The 18,193-nt window shown below is 38.7% G+C and overlaps 1 protein-coding gene across 2 annotated transcripts in view; it reads left to right on the top strand.

The window, feature by feature from the left end:
• The window catches only part of opcml (opioid binding protein/cell adhesion molecule-like), a 187,176-nt gene that overhangs the window by 132,416 nt on the left and 36,567 nt on the right, over positions 1-18,193 (top strand). For both annotated transcript variants that reach the window (XM_063013829.1, XM_063013828.1), the window contains one exon: positions 16,349-16,474. In XM_063013829.1, coding sequence (XP_062869899.1) covers positions 16,349-16,474 — 126 coding nt within the window. The remainder of the gene's footprint in view (positions 1-16,348; positions 16,475-18,193) is intronic.

The following is an 18,193-nucleotide window of genomic DNA, read 5'->3' as shown; positions in this document are numbered from 1 at the left end:
GCATTACTAATATTTCTGAGAAGGTGGTAATGACCAGGATTTTGGGTGTTTAACATTCAACAATACTGCTGTTTATGTGTGTGAACTGTTTGTTTTGGGGTATCGTACTGCATCTTTGATAGGTTGGCATCAGAACATTGACTGGACCCCTTAAAAACGTTCTATTTTTGGAGTGCCCAGGTTTTGTGCCCAGGTGGCACAGAGGGATATTCCGCTAGCACACCAGCGCCGTGATTCTGAACTCCTCTGTTTGAAACTCGGCATTGGCACTGGTCGGCTGGCGCCATCTAGCGGGCATAATTGGCAGTGCCTGCAGCAGACACGTTTCTGCTAGGGCGGGATGACCGGGCTGTGTGGGTGGGGTCTTCAAACGATGTGTAAGGACCCTGACTGGCAAATAGGGAGATGCCTGTGCAGAGTGCATGGGTGCAAAAGGGTTCCGCAAAGGGCTGTGTGCGGGTTGGAGGAGGCATGAGCAGCAATATACCCACCTCGACTGCAATCAGGGATCCCCAGCAGCGGAAGACAAATTGACTACACTAAATTGGAAGAAAATGCATAAAAAAAACGTTTTTAAAACATTTATTTAATTATTTATTACTATTTAGATATGTACTGTTGTGTTGTTTGAGGTGGCCTTGTAACGTATCCTGCTGTGATTGCAGTCACATTGTTGTTTTTCTTGGAGGCTGAATTCTGCATTTATATTGTTCTACTTTACCACAGACACAGCCTCATAACACAAGAGACGCACCGGTTTCTCTTCCTGAAGCACAAACTTGTTTTCACTTTCATTAAATTTCCTCCTCATGCTTAATTTTCTTACTTATCTTTTTGTACATTTTAGGATCATGTGTAAATATGTGTAACATCATCTACTGGCAGGCTGTGTCACTTTGCAGGTCACAAAATCAGCCTGCATTTTGAAAGATGCAGTTTATTTAGGATTTTACAGTGTATTTTTAAGACAATCATTCTGCCCTCACTAATAGTTTATCCCCCTTTCTCAGCTAGACAGACAGACAGACAGCTCCCTTCAGAATACAGTCGGTTTATTTGCTCCCCAGCTGTGTGCATCAAAATGAAGTAAAAATACAAACAATAAAAACAATAAAGAACTTAATACAGTAAAAGCACACAGCTGTAGTCAAGTGTTACATCTGGTACAATATGAGATTTAACCAAACGTAAAATAACGAGTTAAAATTGTGTGTAAAGATACTAATTGCTATAGTAACGTAACAACAGTATTTAATTACGGTAAATTTTTAACTAAAACGCTGTGATATACTCACTAAACATTTACAAACAACTGAGAATATAAATGCCACTACTTACAGACAATGCTTGGGTATTATATTGCAATATAATTATTTGTATTTATTTATTATTGTTTACATTACTGACTACGCTACCCCGCGTTCTTTTGCCGTAAAAGTCACATGGCTTCTTAGCGAAGGTTAAAGTTAGTTGCCATGACTACGATGTCACGTTGTCTCTTAAAGGCGCAGGAGCGCATTAAATTATAAGCGCGTCTCTGTAACGACTCGAACCAAAACAACAATCATACAGTCGTTTAAGCTCTCGCGGGCCGGATCAAATGACGCGGCGGGCCGGATCTGGCCCGCGGGCCGTGAGTTTGACACCCCTGATCTAGAGGGTGTTTAGTAGGTCTGGGGGCCTGTGTCTAAGTGGTCAGGGCTTTTTTCAGGCCAGTGGAGTTCCTCCACACCAAGCTCATCAAACTCTGAACTCAATAATTAGACAGGATGTCTACATAGTTTTAATTTAATTTGTTATCGTTGTAGATTGTAATAGAAAAATATGCATGTGTATAAAAAAGAGCCTTTCGACTGTAATGAACTGTAATATATATTTTTGGAATGCATCACTGGAGAGAGCTCGGTCTACCCAGCGTTCTGCACCCAGGCCAGCATTGTCCAGATGGTGAGGAGTGGAACTGGCCAGGTTTTTAAACCCAGGTGTATGGATTAGATTTGAAGATTAAATAAGACACTGCCCAGCTCACAGAAGCCAGTGATGAGTAGGCTGAAATGATAGCGCACTAAAAGCAAATCTAATGAGAACATATGCATAGTTACGCTTAAAGGTACCTTACAGAAGTGAGAAGAAAGGCAGATGGGAGATGAAAGCAACACCGGAACTTGAGTGATGTTTGAATTACGGGGCGGATGGGGTATGAAAAATTTACATGCTATCTTTTTAAACCAATTTTACAGATCTGATGTGCACTGCAGCAGAAAAGTTATGCTTAGATGTAACATCCATATGTCCACGTTGTTCATCTCTTTCCACAACCATATGCATCAACAGAAACCCTCTTTTATAAGCCTCCAGTCTTCTGGTAAGACATATTATATTTAATTTACGACAAGACCATCAAAAAGGTCACAGATATGGGGTCTGTCTGAAAACCTAGTGATCTCTCTATATAGACTCATTTTATGTCATCCTACATTCCCGAGAAGAGGGCACGTCTAAATTCTTAGATGCCTTAAAATGCTGCCTACTGAGGTGCCTTATTTTGAAGCGATAATCTGACTGAATGACAAGGGAGCGTCCGATGCTTTCCTAGCGGTGAAGGCAATCCCAGCATTCAGTGCGGCACAAATATTGTAGACGAATGCAGAGAAACGAGTTCTTTTTAAACGTAAATAAATTCTCACTGATTTTTAATTTGTATGAAGGTGTACACGTGAAATTTATTTGCAGATTTGGGCTCGTCGTGACAATTTAGGCATTTTCGGTACACGGAGGGAGATGTTAGCTGGCATGGTAGTGGGTTGTGCAGCCTCAGCCCATTGGTTTAAATGGCCTGAGGCTAACTGTGATAGCCTAGTAAGCGAAACTGGTGATGTAATTGCTGGAATCGCTGTCTAAGTAGTGTGTCTAATTAATCTGCCCTATGAGTTTGATGTTGTATTAGAATCTTCTCTACTTAGGCAGCTCGCTAGGTTTTCAGACAGACCCAGAGTGTTAATTCAGGTCTAAACCATTAAAATGTAGCGCAGTAGTACTTGGTGGTTAAAAGTACAGAACTATTGATTATAAGGCTGCTGGTTCAGGCCCCAGATCTATCAAGCTGCCACTGACTCCTGAGCAAGGTCATTCAGGCATCCTTTCTGATATCTGTCAACACCATGATATAAATCAATCAACTGGATCTAATAATACATCATATCTGATCAATATAGATCCAGGATTTCAGTCCAGTATTATTTCTGACACCAATACTCAGTGTTATATTGGTACGGGGTTTACCGTTCCACTAATATCAGCATTTGACTTGGGAGTTTGACAGCTTTCTGGGCAGACGCTATTTTAGCCACTCGCCGTGGTGTCCCTGGATGGGATCGTGTCTCCTCATCCTGCCATCAAACCTAACACTTCTAGATCATGTCCTAGATTAGTTCTACATCTATTTCTGTGGTGGGTAATGATGCTTAGAGGAGTTTGTAAAAGGAGACGTGGGCCTCATTGTTTTCTACACCAAAGATCAGGCGCATCGATCAGCGGTAATACGAGCGAGTGCAGAGCAACCCGAAACCTGCCATTTTTCCCATCAGCTCTCTCTCTCTAATACACAAGGTATTATTCTTACAAGAATATCAAACCTTAAAGACAGATCAAGGTCACTGCTACTTTATTACTTAAATCCAAAAGTTTTAAACAGAAAACAAAAGTGTGAAGTCTTCAGACCTGGTATGAGAGAGCTCAGCGAGTCCAGTCTAACCTTTAAATATGTGACCACAGTTCTGACCTTTGTGGAGGTTTAATCCAAACATATCCAAAATGTTCTGGTAAGGTCAAAAGCACTCATTTTAAATTTGAACTTGAAGTGAAACTGTACTAAAAATGACTGAAGCACGACCAGAGCCGGCCAGCTGATAGAAGGATTTTATTTTTATGTCCGACAGCTCATTTTAAAATGTGCTGAGAATATATGGAGTGTAATATTAGGTGAACTACTATTAATACTTCTTATACATTTATACCACTGGTATATCATCTTTTGTTATATCAGGTGAAAAAACATGTTTGTGACTTTTTTTTATTACTTTATATCATATATATAATGTCATTTAGGTATTGTCTTCCAATATTATTATTCATGTTTTACTGTAATAAACTATAATCTGTGACTTGCTGTATGAATAGTTACTGGATCGATTAGAAGAAGAAGAACGCCTTTATTTGTCATATATTCACCGATCAGAAATAACATTAAAACCACCTCCTTGTTTCTACACTCACTGTCCATTTTATCAGCTTTACTTACCATATAGAAGCACTTTGTAGTTCTGCAATTACTGACTGTAGTCCATCTGTTTCTCTGCATGCTTTTTAACCTGCTTTCACCCTGTTCTTTAATGGTCAGGACCCCCACAGGACCCCTACAGAGTAGGTACTATTTGGGTGGTGGATCATTCTCAGCACTGCAGTGACACTGACATGGTGGTGGTATGAGTGGAGTTTTTAAATACCGTGTCTACTCACTGTCCACTCTATTAGACACTCCTACCTAGTTGGTCCACTTTGTAGATGTAAAGTCAGAGACAATCGCACATCTATTGCTGCTGTTTGAGTTGGTCATCTTCTAGACCTTTATCAGTGGTCACAGGACGCTGCCTACGGGGAGCTGTTGGCTGGATGTTTTTGGTTGGTGGACTATTCTCAGTCCAGCAGGGACAGTGAGGTGTTTAAAAACTCCCATCAGCATTGCTGTGTCTTATCAACTCATTCCAGCACAACACACACTAACACACCACCACCACCACCATGTCAGTGTCACTGCAGTGCTCTGAATGATCCACCACCATTGAAGGACAGCATGAAAGGGGGCTAACAAAGCATGCAGAGAAACAGATGGACTACAGTCAGTAATTGTAGAACTACAAAGTGCTTCTATATGGTAAGTGGAGCTGAAAAAATGGACAGTGAGTGTAATAACAAGAAGGTGGTTTTAATGTTATGGCTGATCGGTGTAACTAATATGAAGTTGTAGGAAGTGTTTATGTGGTTCAGTAAGTTTTAGTTTGAGTGAGTAATTACTTTTTCACAAGGGTGATGTGGGTGTAGGATAATAGTGTTAATAGTGATAATGTATTGTAATGTAAAATTATTAAGGCAAATGTCCAATAAAAACGGCAATCCCATAAGAGCCAATTACTTTTTTACACCACTGTATTTTCCACTATCTTAATGACTGTATTGTAACATTTAAATTGGATGAACTGTGATGAACATTCATGTTTTAAAAAGGTGAAACACATTGTTCTGAAACACACACTCTCACCGCAGTGAGAGTAGTTTGGCTCTGGTACTCACTGTTCTCTCAGGTTTTGGTCTAACAAGCTTTCACCAGCCGGCATCCTGCTGTGGCTGTGCCCTCTCAAAAACAAACAACCCTTTTCATGTGCCAGCAACAAACTTTGTTAATGATTTAAAGCCAAGCAAATACTTGCTGGCACAGGGCAGAACCAAATCCAGAAAAAAATCCTGACATATTGAGTTCTGAAAGGATGTGAATCTGTTCCACTGGGATCACCAGCGCTGAGATCTTATTTTCTTATAATGCTTAGGAAACATGGAATAGTAATTGCGTGTATTTTAAAACTAGGCCAGCTTATGGTGCTGCTTTGTGTGCTGACAGAAAGGAGTTAGGAGAAATCCTGGAGAGAAAAGTAGCTTTGGCAGGAGGACGGGTGAGGGACATGGTGCTGTGATGTGCCATCATGGGGGAAAACAGTAAAACTGTTGTTCAGTCCAGAGACCATGTTTGTTATCTACATAATGAGTTTGCAGAATTCAAAACAAGCTATAAAAGAATTCCAGATTGTCCTTTCAGTGAACTTTAGAACAGACACTGCGTTTGTGTTAATGCTGGAAGAGTTGTCTCATTAGGGACTTTAGGTAACAGCAGAACTTAATAGCGTGACACTTTTGTCAGGTTGTAGTTTAAAACCAATTGTCCGCTAGAGCATAGCCTAAGCATTTCTCTCTCGGGAGTCAAAGTTTATTGCTTTATTGGACTGTAATGAGAACAATATTGCCGAAGCATTACAACAATAACAATTACAACCCCAATTCAGAAAAAGTTGGGACAGTATGGAAAATGCAAATAAAATAAAAATGCAGTGTTCTCTACATTTACTTTGACTTTTATTTGATTGCAGACAGTTTAAACCCAGGATATTTCATGTTTTATCTGCTCAACTTCATTTCATTTGTTAGTAAACCTTCATTCCTGCATTTCAGGCCTGCAACACATTCCAAAAAAGTTGGGTTGGGAGCAATGTAGAGCTAGTAATGAGGTTAAGCTGAACGCCCATGATCTTCGATCCCTCAGATGGCACTGCATCAAGAACCACCACTCAACAATAGCTGATATAACCACATGGGTGAGGGATTTTTGTGGCAAATCTTTGTCAAGCACTACAATACAGAGTTACTGCACAAATGCCACTTAAAACTTTACTGTGCAAAAAGAAGCCTTATGTTAACCATGTCCAGAAGCAGCGTCGACTTCTCTGGGCTCGAAGGCATCTAGGATGGACCCATCACACAGTGGAAACGTGTATTGTGGCCAGATGAATCAGCATTTCAGGTCTTTTTGCTCCGGATCAAAGACGAAAAGGACCATCCACTTTTGTGTGTCATTTTGCACAGGAGTGATTTTATTCTTTCATTAACTCTAAGGCATTAAGTTTGGTTTTGAGTTCAGGGTCTCCTTGGCCCATATGCAGTGAAAGAACTGGAGTTAGAGGTGACTCTGATGGGAGTAGAAAGTTAGAAGAAAAAGAGCATTTTTTGGCTGCACTGACCTCACCAGTGTCAGCCAGAGCAGAAGCAGTGCGTGTGTTGGTCCCTTCGCCTGAAGGGTGTTGGAGGTGATGATAACACACCATATGTTCCACTGATTCCAACTCTCAACATGCTGCCCATGGATGTTTAATCACTCTTGTGCAGAGTTTTTAACTCCAGGTTTGTTTTGCCTCCAGTCTGAAATAGAAATAGACATGTTGATTAAAACTATTTGTGTTTGGGTGCTCATTTCTCAGGTTTATGAAACATTTAATAGTTGCTGCATTTACAAGAGTGATAGGCTTTATTTTGTCAGGAGGATCGCTCTGTTCTTGCCTTTTTCTCTGTGTTTTATGCTTTAAAAAACTCCTCCACCACACAAGATAGTACAGTAGTACAGTACAGTTTTACATGACATATTTACATATCTACGTATTTACATTGTTCATTTTACTGTTTATCATATGTGCATGTTTAGCACTTTTGTGGACCTTAGTGCTGCGTTTTCGTATATTTTGGACCAGTGCTCCCCTCTTTTAGTCCGTTAAATCGAGGTTCCTCTGTACCTGAGCTTACCTGAATTTGCTATGTCTCTCCAAATCCAGAGCAACTACCAGCACCATTATTAAGACAGAAAATGCATCTGTATGCCTGATTACCGGTGATTCATTCTGAAGATTATAAAATATGATCAAAATGTCCTTCAAATTACACAGCATTATGTGTCAAAGAGCAAGTACCATTCACTTCAATTAGACCTAACGAGAGCAGCGGCCGGGATTATTCTCTCTCGTCGACTTAAGTGAAATGATGTGTCTTTGTTTTAGATTAGCACTGAAACCCTCTCCTCCTCAAGGAAATAGATCTGACAGACTCTCAACCGGCTGCACGTTCACATAATAAGCCTCAATTCTGATTTATTGGATTGAGAAGTGGCCCTTTTCCTCATTTTAAACAGCAGTAATGAGCCGTTGGAAGGTTTCAGCTGTGTTATGAGAATGTAAATGGGAAAAGAGTCCTCAGCAATTTGCCCGTGTTACACATTACTGGCAGCCAGTTCTGCACGGGGAATGTGGCGTCCACGCTGGGATTGGAGGATCTTGAAAAAGAAACACATCAACATAAGAGCAGCGACGTGGATAGGCAGAGAGTAGTACAACCAATACATCGAGAGTATAACTCCTTGTATATTCTGTACTCGGTCAGTAAAAGTGTTATTTTCTGATATTATTGACATATCATGTCTATATTAATGTTAATTGACTCCATTAGTAATTTTAGGATTTTGTATACATATTTTGTTACAATTTTTTAAATAAATTCATAGTTTACTGATCACAAAATCATTTTTTTAAGTTCATTGGAACACCAAAATAAAAGTCTAGTTAGATCTAGTTAACAAGTCATATTATACACCAATCAGCCATAACATTAAAACCACCTCCTTGTTTCTACACTCACTGTTCATTTTATCAGCTCCACTTACCATATAGAAGCACTTTGTAGTTCTACAATTACTGACTGTAGTCCATCTGTTTCTCTGCATACTTTGTTAGCCCCCTTTCATGCTGTTCTTCAATGGTCAGGACCCTCACAGGACCACCACAGAGCAGGTATTATTTAGGTGGTGGATCATTCTCAGCACTGCAGTGACACTGACATGGTGCTGGTGTGTTAGTGTGTGTTGTGCTGGTATGAGTGGATAAGACACAGCAGCGCTGCTGGAGTTTTTAAACACCTCACTGTCCCTGCTGGACTGAGAATAGTCGACCAACCAAAAATATCCAGCCAACAGCGCCCCGTGTGCAGCGTCCTGTGACGACTGATGAAGGTCTAGAAGATGACCAACTCAAACAGCAGCAATAGATGAGCGATCGTCTCTGACTTTACATCTACAAGGTGGACCAACTAGGTAGGAGTGTCTAATAGAGTGGACAGTGAATGGACACGGTATTTAAAAACTCCAGCAGCGCTGCTGTGTCTGATTCACTCATACCAGCACAACACACACTTTTTATCAGTGGAGCTGATAAGATGAACACTGAGTGTAAAAACAAGGAGGTGGTTTTAGTGTTATGGTCAGTGTAGTTAGCAAATCATATTATATATTATATATTACTAAAGCCCTACCTAATTCATGGCTGTATAAAATCGAGTCATGGACCGGGAAGAAAGCTGTGTCCTGTGTAATATGCAATTTGTTTATCTTTAGCGATTCAACACTTTTCATTCGTGTAGTGTTCAACTGCCTCACATTTACTGGTTAATCTGCTCTATGAGGCATCCTAGCAATCCTACGGCAATTCAGTTAGCAATCACTTACTCAAAATGTCCAAGATGTTGAAGTCTAAAGCAGCTAAAAACATGACTCAGGTAACTGAGTTTGGAAAACTCCCAAACAATCCTGTGGACGCGGAAGGAGGGGGTCCAAACACGGACAAGAACAAGAATTTTTGTATTTGAGACAGAACATGAAGCCTTGGATGTTATAGGTTTACATTCAAACGTTACAGTAGCTGTGCTGTGTATTGTAGCTTTCATTTATTCTATCATTCAATTTATGAGTGTAATTTAATGACTGGTGTGATATTTACTAGGACCCTATATGTGAGTATATTATGTGATTTAAACTAAACTGACAAATCAGTTTTACAAATCATAATAAAATAATAATAAACTCTTTCAAATGATAAGAGAAGTGATGAAGGCTTTTTAAAAACAGTTCTGAAATACAATGGATAATTAGGTTAAATACACAGATACTGAAAATCATCATGTAATACCTGCAATCAGGACAAAAGAACAAAACGGCCCCTACGTCCTTTCACCAATTCAATTACTGGCCTTTGATATTATTTGAGAAAAAAAAGAACTGGCAATCAGGTGGCAGAACATTCGCTCTGCATGTTTCACGTAAAAAACACACTGTTTGATTCCTTTCCTCCGGCAACTATCAAAGTAATTATATTAAAGGCAAGAAGCAAAGATTTCCGCACACAAGATATTAAAGACCTGAATTTTAAGATTTGGTCAGTTCAAAATACAATGGCATTTTAACAAAGACAATAAAAGTGTTAAATGTACCACAGGATCGTGTCTTCTTTTGAAGAAAAAAATAATAAATAAGAGCATGTTTTAGTAATGGATATTACCACATGAGTTTGGATATATTTTAACACATTAGTTGCTGCTTTTAAATTAATTTTTAACTTTCCAGAATGGCAACCATATACGTAGAAACACTGCTGTACTCTCTGGGTGTTAGTTTACCTGAATAAATAAAAGGTAGCCCAGTGGTTTGGTGACAGACTACCAATTGGAAGATTGCTGGTTAAAGCCCCACCACTGCTGTCATTGTTGGGCTCTTGAGCAAAGCCCTTACCTCTTAGTCTTGAGTAGATTGCTGTGTGTTGTAGCCTAGTGGTTAAGATACTAGACTAGTAACCACAAGGTTGCTGGTTCAAGCCCTGCCACTGCCAAGTTGCCACTGTTGAGCCCTTTAACCCTCAGTTGCTTGGATTGTATACTGTCACAACTGTAAGCGCCTGCTTAATGCCAAAAGTGTAAATGTGCTCTATTGATTTTTCAGTCAAATACACACAGGTTAAATTGACTCAATGAAGTTATTGGTCATTTATGTGGGAAAAGGGAAAACAACTCAATGGTTTAACTTTAAGATTCATTCATTTATCAAATGTATGTCAAATAAGATGTAACTTCAAGTTAAAAGTACCACGTTTTATTATTTCAAATAAAATTAACCCAAGACGTGCTTTTATTGATGATATTACACTAGCACACAAGCACCGAGATTTTGAACTCTTCGGTTCGGAACTCGGCATTGCCACTGATCGACAGGGTGCCATCTAGCGAGCATTATTGGCAATGCCTGCAGCAGGCACTAATTGGCTACTGTATCTGCTAGGGCGGGATGCCCGGACTATATGTCGGTGGGGTCTTCAAATGCTGTGCAAGGAGGGGGTCCGCTAGGACTGCGCAGGGGTCGTAGGAGGCGTAAGCAGGAAATATACCCTCCGAATGCATTTAGGGATCCCCAGCAGCAGAAGACAGATTGACTGTGCTAAATCGGGAGATAATGGGAGAAAATGCATAAATAAATAGAAAAGAAAAAAAAAAAACAATAAAATCACGATCCAGTCAAATAATAACAAAAAGTTGCTTATGTAACAAATATTTAAAAAAATAATAAAGCACAAAGCAACATATTGAGCAAGTGTTCTATAATTCAACACTAATATCTACACTGCTTATACTAGAGAAATGTCAATTCCTTATTACAGACACTGTGAATGATGCATCAAGGTCATACTGGACATGGAAATGTTCAATATAAAATTGGACATGAGGGGAGCGCCACTGTCATTCTGTGCTGACAGTCTCAAATTGCTTGTCCATGTTATATAATTCTGGGATTGACATCTGTTTTGAGTGGTGGATTCTCCTGAGACAGACAGTTATGCTTTTAAATAGAGATTTATATCAATCTACGTGCTTGGGATCTCGTAATCTCGTGACAACATGTTTAAAATATCCCATGTTCACTAAATTACCAAAAATGAAATGGACACTCTTTTTAATAAGAAGGTTCAGGTGTTTCAGGTATACCATTACTAAATAAAAATATGCTTCCAACAAAACCCATAAACAGTTCAGCCTATGATTAGAACAACTATAGTGGCCTGCATAGAGCGCTGACCTTTAATCCTTTAATACGAGTCGGAATGTTGACTGTGAGCTAAGCCTGTTCATCCAGCATCATCCACACACACATATACACACACCAGAATCTTGAGGGACACATACATCTCAATTCCAGACAGGTGAATGATGTTATAGCTGCAAAGGAGCGGTCCAGTTTTAAATGAATACTCATGGTTTTGGAATGGTCAACACACTTACACACATGATCAAGTTCCCACATGCTTTGATGCCCTTTTAAACAATCCTCCACTCCTTGCTTTAGATTATGGAACACAACAGCAGTTTTGTTAACCCACAAAGGCATCAGGCATAACCTCTGTCTCCCAGTTTTGGTTTATTTTAAAAGCACTGGATGCGGATTAAGACTGGGCTTTGTCTAGGCCTGTCAAGACTCTCTACAAGCCATACAACATACATATGATTTTTGACTTTTGAATGGGCACAAATTCCTATAAATGGAATGTCCAACAAGCTCATATTTGGGTGTCCAAATACTTTTGGTCATACAGTGTAGCTCAATACTCAGATTTACATTATTGGCATTTGGCAGACGCTTACAGTATACAGTCTAAGCAATTGAGGGTTAAGGACTTTGCTCAAGTGCCCAACAGTGGCAACCTGGCAGTGGGGGGTTTGAACCAGCAACCTTCTGCTTACTAGTCCTGTCCCTTAACCGATAGGCATCACAGCTGAGTTGTTAATTCTAGGTGTTCCACTTTACAATATCCAAAATCAGGTGGCACAGTGGCTCAGTGGGTAGCACTGTCGCCTTTCAACAAGAAGGATTCGGTCACCAGGTGGGGCGGTCCGGGTCCTTTCTGTGTGGAGTTGGCATGTTCTCCCCGTGTCTGTGTGGGTTTCCTCCAGGAGCTCCGGTTTCCTCCCACAGTCCAAAAACATGCAAGTGAGGTGAATTAGAGATACTAAATTGTCCATGACTGTGTTTGACATTAAAACTTGTGAACTGATGAACCTTGTAATGATTAACTACTGTTTCTGTCATGAATGTAACCAAAGTGTAAAACATGACGTTAAAATTCTAATAAATAAACAACAATATCCATAATTAAAGGTTGTAAATAATCTTTGGCAGAAATGTAACAAACCTATGCATTAACATGTTGACGTCATATGACCATGTTAAAGCCAATGAGCTTTTCACTACTATTAATATTAAAACATTTAATCTACAGATTTGATAGAATTATAATAAAAAGAAACACATGACCCTTGTAAACATTGTATGAGAGATTAGAATCGATCGTTCAGTATCTTAGTATATAAATGTTATAAAGCTGTATATGTAATAGAGTTTTGTAGCTGTGAATGTTTGTATGATTCTAAAAAGTATCTATAAAATATTGAAAAAATCTAGACAGCACATTTCCCATCCGTAGCCAGTGTGATAGCACGCCAGCTAAATAATATCTGTCTAGGTTTCCAGCAGCCGGCTTGACTCGTGGTGAAAAGCAGGAGATGGAGGAGAGGCAAGCTGTCATTGTTGTGGTTGGAGTGAAAGCTATGTAAACAGCGTAGCATAGACGGCTATCACATAACGTCAATCAAACCCAGAAAAGTAGGGCTGAATCATTTCTGTGACGGCCTCAGAGGTGCACATGGGTTTATGTTTAGTCTGGTACCACAATGTTACGTGTTTGGCGATGACACAAAGTGTTATTTATTTTTTATAGGTAAAAATAGTTTGAAAGGAGCTTTAAAATTGATATGTTTACTTTTACATTACCAGGATAATTCATTGTATCACCACCACATTAATAAAAGTATTACATGTTAAATATATTGTTTACTCTTACTGAGTACTGGATTATGTACACATCTGCTTTGTACTTTCATTAGATATGCAGCCACACCCACCATACAGATCCCATGTGTCGCTTTGTACACTTTGTCAGCCCCCCCCCCAAACCCCCCCCCCCCCCCCCCCCCGCACCCCATTTATCGTTTCACTGACCGTGTAACGTTTAGGTGGCAGACGATGCTTAGCACTGAAACACTGCACGCTTGTGTGTGTTCTTGTTTGAGTGTATTACGAGTGTTTTTGAGTAATCCGATCCAAAATAACACACATGTAGTGTACCACTTAGTGTACCAGTGTTACCATGACAACAAGCATCACAAGAGTTCAATCAGAGTAAGAGGAGCAGCAGTTTGTTACCTGAGATTTTACTTGATGTGTTTGTGTTTTAATTGCTTTAAAATTATGACAGCTTAAAAAAAAAAGGCTTATTAATGAAGGAATGAGAATAGAGAGGATCTGTTTTGAATTTGCTCTATAGGTCGTGTAATCCCACTGTCATCCGTTTGCTTAAATAAATCTAAACAACTTGTTATTGCATCCTTTAATTGCTCCTTGTTATTGCTTACCGTTTAAAAGACAGAAGTTTGCATCGTACACTTTTTACTTCCACCACGTTGAATTTTGTAAAATTATGATGCAAATGCACATGCGTAGAACATATTTAAACATCCTGATTGGGAATGTAATTGGACACAGGTCTTTACATGGCTTTAATTATTCTAAGTAATGTAATATTTAAAGCAGTGTTGTTTAAACTTTTTGTAAGCGACTCACATTTTGTCCATGATGTTTTCAAGCGACCCAGGTAACACAATGCATCTTACTCTCTTACAATCTGGTCCCACTATGGTTTTATAAAGCCTTCGCAAGGGGGCATTCGTATACAAGTTTCTTTAATTGTTGATATTTTTTCTCCCATTTTGCAACCCATTTTTTTCAGCTGAAAAAAACCCTAATTTACAGGATTACCTACGTCATTTAATCATATAGAAATTGTATTTGGATTGGCCTCAATCGGACTAGTATCTGTCAATTGAGGTGTATACGTGGACATATTTTATTTTGATTAGGATATTAGTCGGATTATTAATGGATTATTAGGCTGCATGTAAACGTAGCTGTTGTGTGCTGATCTTCCTCAAGTCTTTTGACAGTGGACCCTGTTAATCACAGGATACTTCATATATACTTTATATATAGCTTTATATTTTTAATCAAAGCACTGTTCTCCTTTCAGCATTAAAATGAAAGTATTTAAAAACTCAGAGAAAGAAAACACTCTTGCACCTGATACACTCATACCAGTACAACACACAGAACTATATCATTACCACATTAGTGGGGGCGGCATGGTGGCTCGGTGGGTAGCACTCACAGCAAGAAGGTCCTGGGTTTGATCCCCAGGTGGAGCGGTCCGGGTCCTTTCTGTGTGCATGTCTGCTTGGGTTTCCTCCGGGTACCTGGAGGTACTTCAGTTCTGTTTAAATTCTGTTATTTTGGGATTTGACCGGCTCCAGCGCTGCAGTCCTTCAGACGCTTGTAAACTGCAGTAAGTTGTATTCAGCTGATTCTGTGTTCAGACCCACTGCTATGGAGTACACACCGGGTTCGGTCTCTACGGAGAGTAACTTTTAGAAACGTATCCCGCAGGACTTGCTCGGGACTCATTTTGCTTATGTGGACTCAAACTGTCTTTTTTAGTGGTTCAGTAAATCCCAGCAGTGCTGTACCAGAGCCGAGCCGACGTGAGATTCTGCAAGCGTGAGGAAAAACCCAAACAAACAGGAATTCAGGAATCGGGTGGGTTTTAGATAACACATCACTGCTGGTGCACATTAAGGGTGGGTATTGTGTAAGGCAGTTGTAGCCTAGCGGTTAAGGTAGTAATTGAAAGGTCGCTGGTTTAAGCCCCACCACTGCCATGTTGTCACTATTGGGCCCTTGAGCAAGGCTCTAAACCCTCAGTTGCTTAGATAATATACTGTCACAGTACTTTAAGTCCCTTTGGGTAAAAGTGTCTGTAAATGTAAATGTATTGAGTCCTGAAGGTTTAACCATGTTGTAACCCAACTTTAGGTTTTGAAATATTACAAAATGACTCTGCTTTTCTAAAAACAGGGTTTGCAATTTATATGCTTTTTACCTTTGGCAAGAGTTTTGGGAAGGCTCTTTTCTAATCCAGCATTATTGTTTCCCGTCATTATTGTGTGGTTCAGCGGCCCACTTAGAGCCTTGACCTCTATAATGCCAAACACCTTTGTAATGATGTTTGCAATTTACCATCAGTACCAGACCTAACAGATTCTCTCAAACGATTTTTGCAAATGTGGAAAAGTCGAGAGAGATCTGTCAAATTGGATACTAAAAATAACACCTAGGTGGCAGTCTGGACTCCATATAAATGCTGATGTTGGCAGTTGTAGCCTAGCAGTTAAAGTACTGGACTAGTAATCAAAAGGTCAATGGTTCAAGCCCCACCACTACCAGGTTGTCACTGTTGGGCCCTTGAGCAAGACCCTTAATCCTCAATTGCTTAGACAATATACTGTAACAGTACTGTAAGTCCCTTTGGATTAAAAGCATCTGCCAAATGCCCAAAATGTAGATGCTCATGGTTGTGAAATGCCTATGGTTAAGTCTCCAGCTTTCTAGTTCCTTTTTCCATTAGTTACCCTATACAATCTTATACAATGTCTGTGTGGGTTTCCTCTGGGAGCTCCGATTTCCTCCCAGAGTACAAAGACGTGCAAGTGAGGTGAATTGGAGATACTAAATTATCCATGACTGTGTTTGACGTTAAACTTAACGATAAATCTTGTGTAGCCAGTAACTACCTGTCCTGTCATGATGTAAGCAAAGTGTAAAACATGATGTTAAAATCCTAATGAAATAAAATGTTATTTATTATGATTTGGATAACGATCAGAATAAATGTTATTAGATAAATGTTAATAAGTTTTTGCTTCCTTTTGTCTGCTGCAGTTCCTGCCAGGATTGTGAACATCTCAAAAGACATAACGGTGAACGAGGGCAGCAACGTCAGCCTCATGTGTCTGGCCATCGGACGACCTGAGCCCAGTATCACATGGAGGTATCGCACTGCTAGAGGTGAGAGTCCCTTCTGTTAGCTTTCTCTTGCTCGAGCTCCCTTGGTACTCTGTTTACTCCTTTCATTCTTGATTTCATTTCATTTGCTATAATTGCTGTAAATGTCAAATACTCAGCACAATGAGCAGTTGACTTTGCTGACGGACGATATTGAACGTTTGCTTCATGCTGAATTATTGATAATCAGACTTTGATTCTCTCACGTGGTTATGAAGGTGTGACCCAGTTTAACAGAAATGAGGTTTTGTAGTTGGCTAAATGTGTGGCATAATGCAGATGTGTTAGCAGATGTGTGATTGACCTTGTTTTTGGTTTACTCTGGCAAATTGGGACTTTTGTAGTTGCATAAAATTTTAAAAGGCTCAGAAAATAAATCCATCATGCAGAAACATCAGTCCCATTTTGCCTTTTTGAGCTGAGAATGTATTATTTACTACACCTGATTAAAATATGGAAAGAATTTTGCAAAATTCCATAATAATAATAATAAAAATAATATTTTTTATAATTATAATTATAATAATAATCATAATAATAATAACAATAATAATAATGTATGGCACTGAGACTTAGTGGGTAGCACTGTCATCTCACAGCAAGAAAGTCCTGGGTTTGATACCCAGGTGGAGCAGTGAGTGTGTGTGCGTGTGCGTGCCCTGTGATAGACTGGCGACCTGCCCGGGGTGTTTCCTCCCTTCCCCCCAGTGACCCATCTTGATTCTAAATAGGACAAAGTAATGGCAAAACCAACAAAGAACAAATTTATAATAATAATAATAATAATAATATTAAAAATAATAATATAAAAATTAATAAAAATATAAAAACAAATAAATAATATTAATATTAATAATAATATTATAACAGTTCATAAAAATATCTAAATTTATAATAACAATAATAATAATAATAATATAAAAATTTATAAAAATATAAAAACAAATAATAGTAATAGTAATAATAATAATTTAAAAATTAATAAGAAAATATCCAAATATATAATAATAATAATATAAAAATGCATTTAAAATATCCAATAAATAAATAAATAGTAATTAATAAAAATATCAAAATAAATAAATAATATTAATAAAAAAGATATAATAGTAACATAATAATAATATAAATTTAATAAAAACATAAAACTAACTAAATAATATTATTTATAATAATAATATAAAAAATAATAAAAATATCAAAATAAATAATAATAATAATACTAATAACATTTTTAAAAGATTAAGTAGAAAAGTCTTTGGTTTGCTAAAATAATCACACTTTTTTGATAAGAAGCTTTTTTGCAGGTTTGTCTTAAAGCTAATTTAAAGACATTTCAGCTGTTCTATCTTCCCCCTTCCTGCATTCCAGCCCTATATCTGCATATTATTTTCATATCTCAGTGTTTTATTAAACTCTCAGGCCATTCGTGTCACTTTTAATTCACCCATTATTGCTAAAAACGTCACACACGACAACACGTGCACTCAATGCTGAGTTTTTTATGAACGGCCTCCCAGCAAGGCAATATACACGAGCGTGCAGACGCGCTGTCCTTTAATGTCAGAAGCCGATCTGAGACGGCCGGTTATCTAGCCTGACATTTCTCTCTGCGCCCTAATGAAAGAAATGAGATGTGGGGTAGGGTTTTGAAGACTTACTCCGCTGCTGTACGGACTTGAAGGCTTTTCTGGAGTGACATTTAGCAGGTGCTTCTTTTTT

The sequence above is a fragment of the Trichomycterus rosablanca genome, chromosome 18, assembly GCF_030014385.1.
Source record: "Trichomycterus rosablanca isolate fTriRos1 chromosome 18, fTriRos1.hap1, whole genome shotgun sequence".
Lineage (NCBI taxonomy): Eukaryota > Metazoa > Chordata > Actinopteri > Siluriformes > Trichomycteridae > Trichomycterus > Trichomycterus rosablanca.
This window is presented reverse-complemented; position numbering and strand designations above follow the sequence as displayed.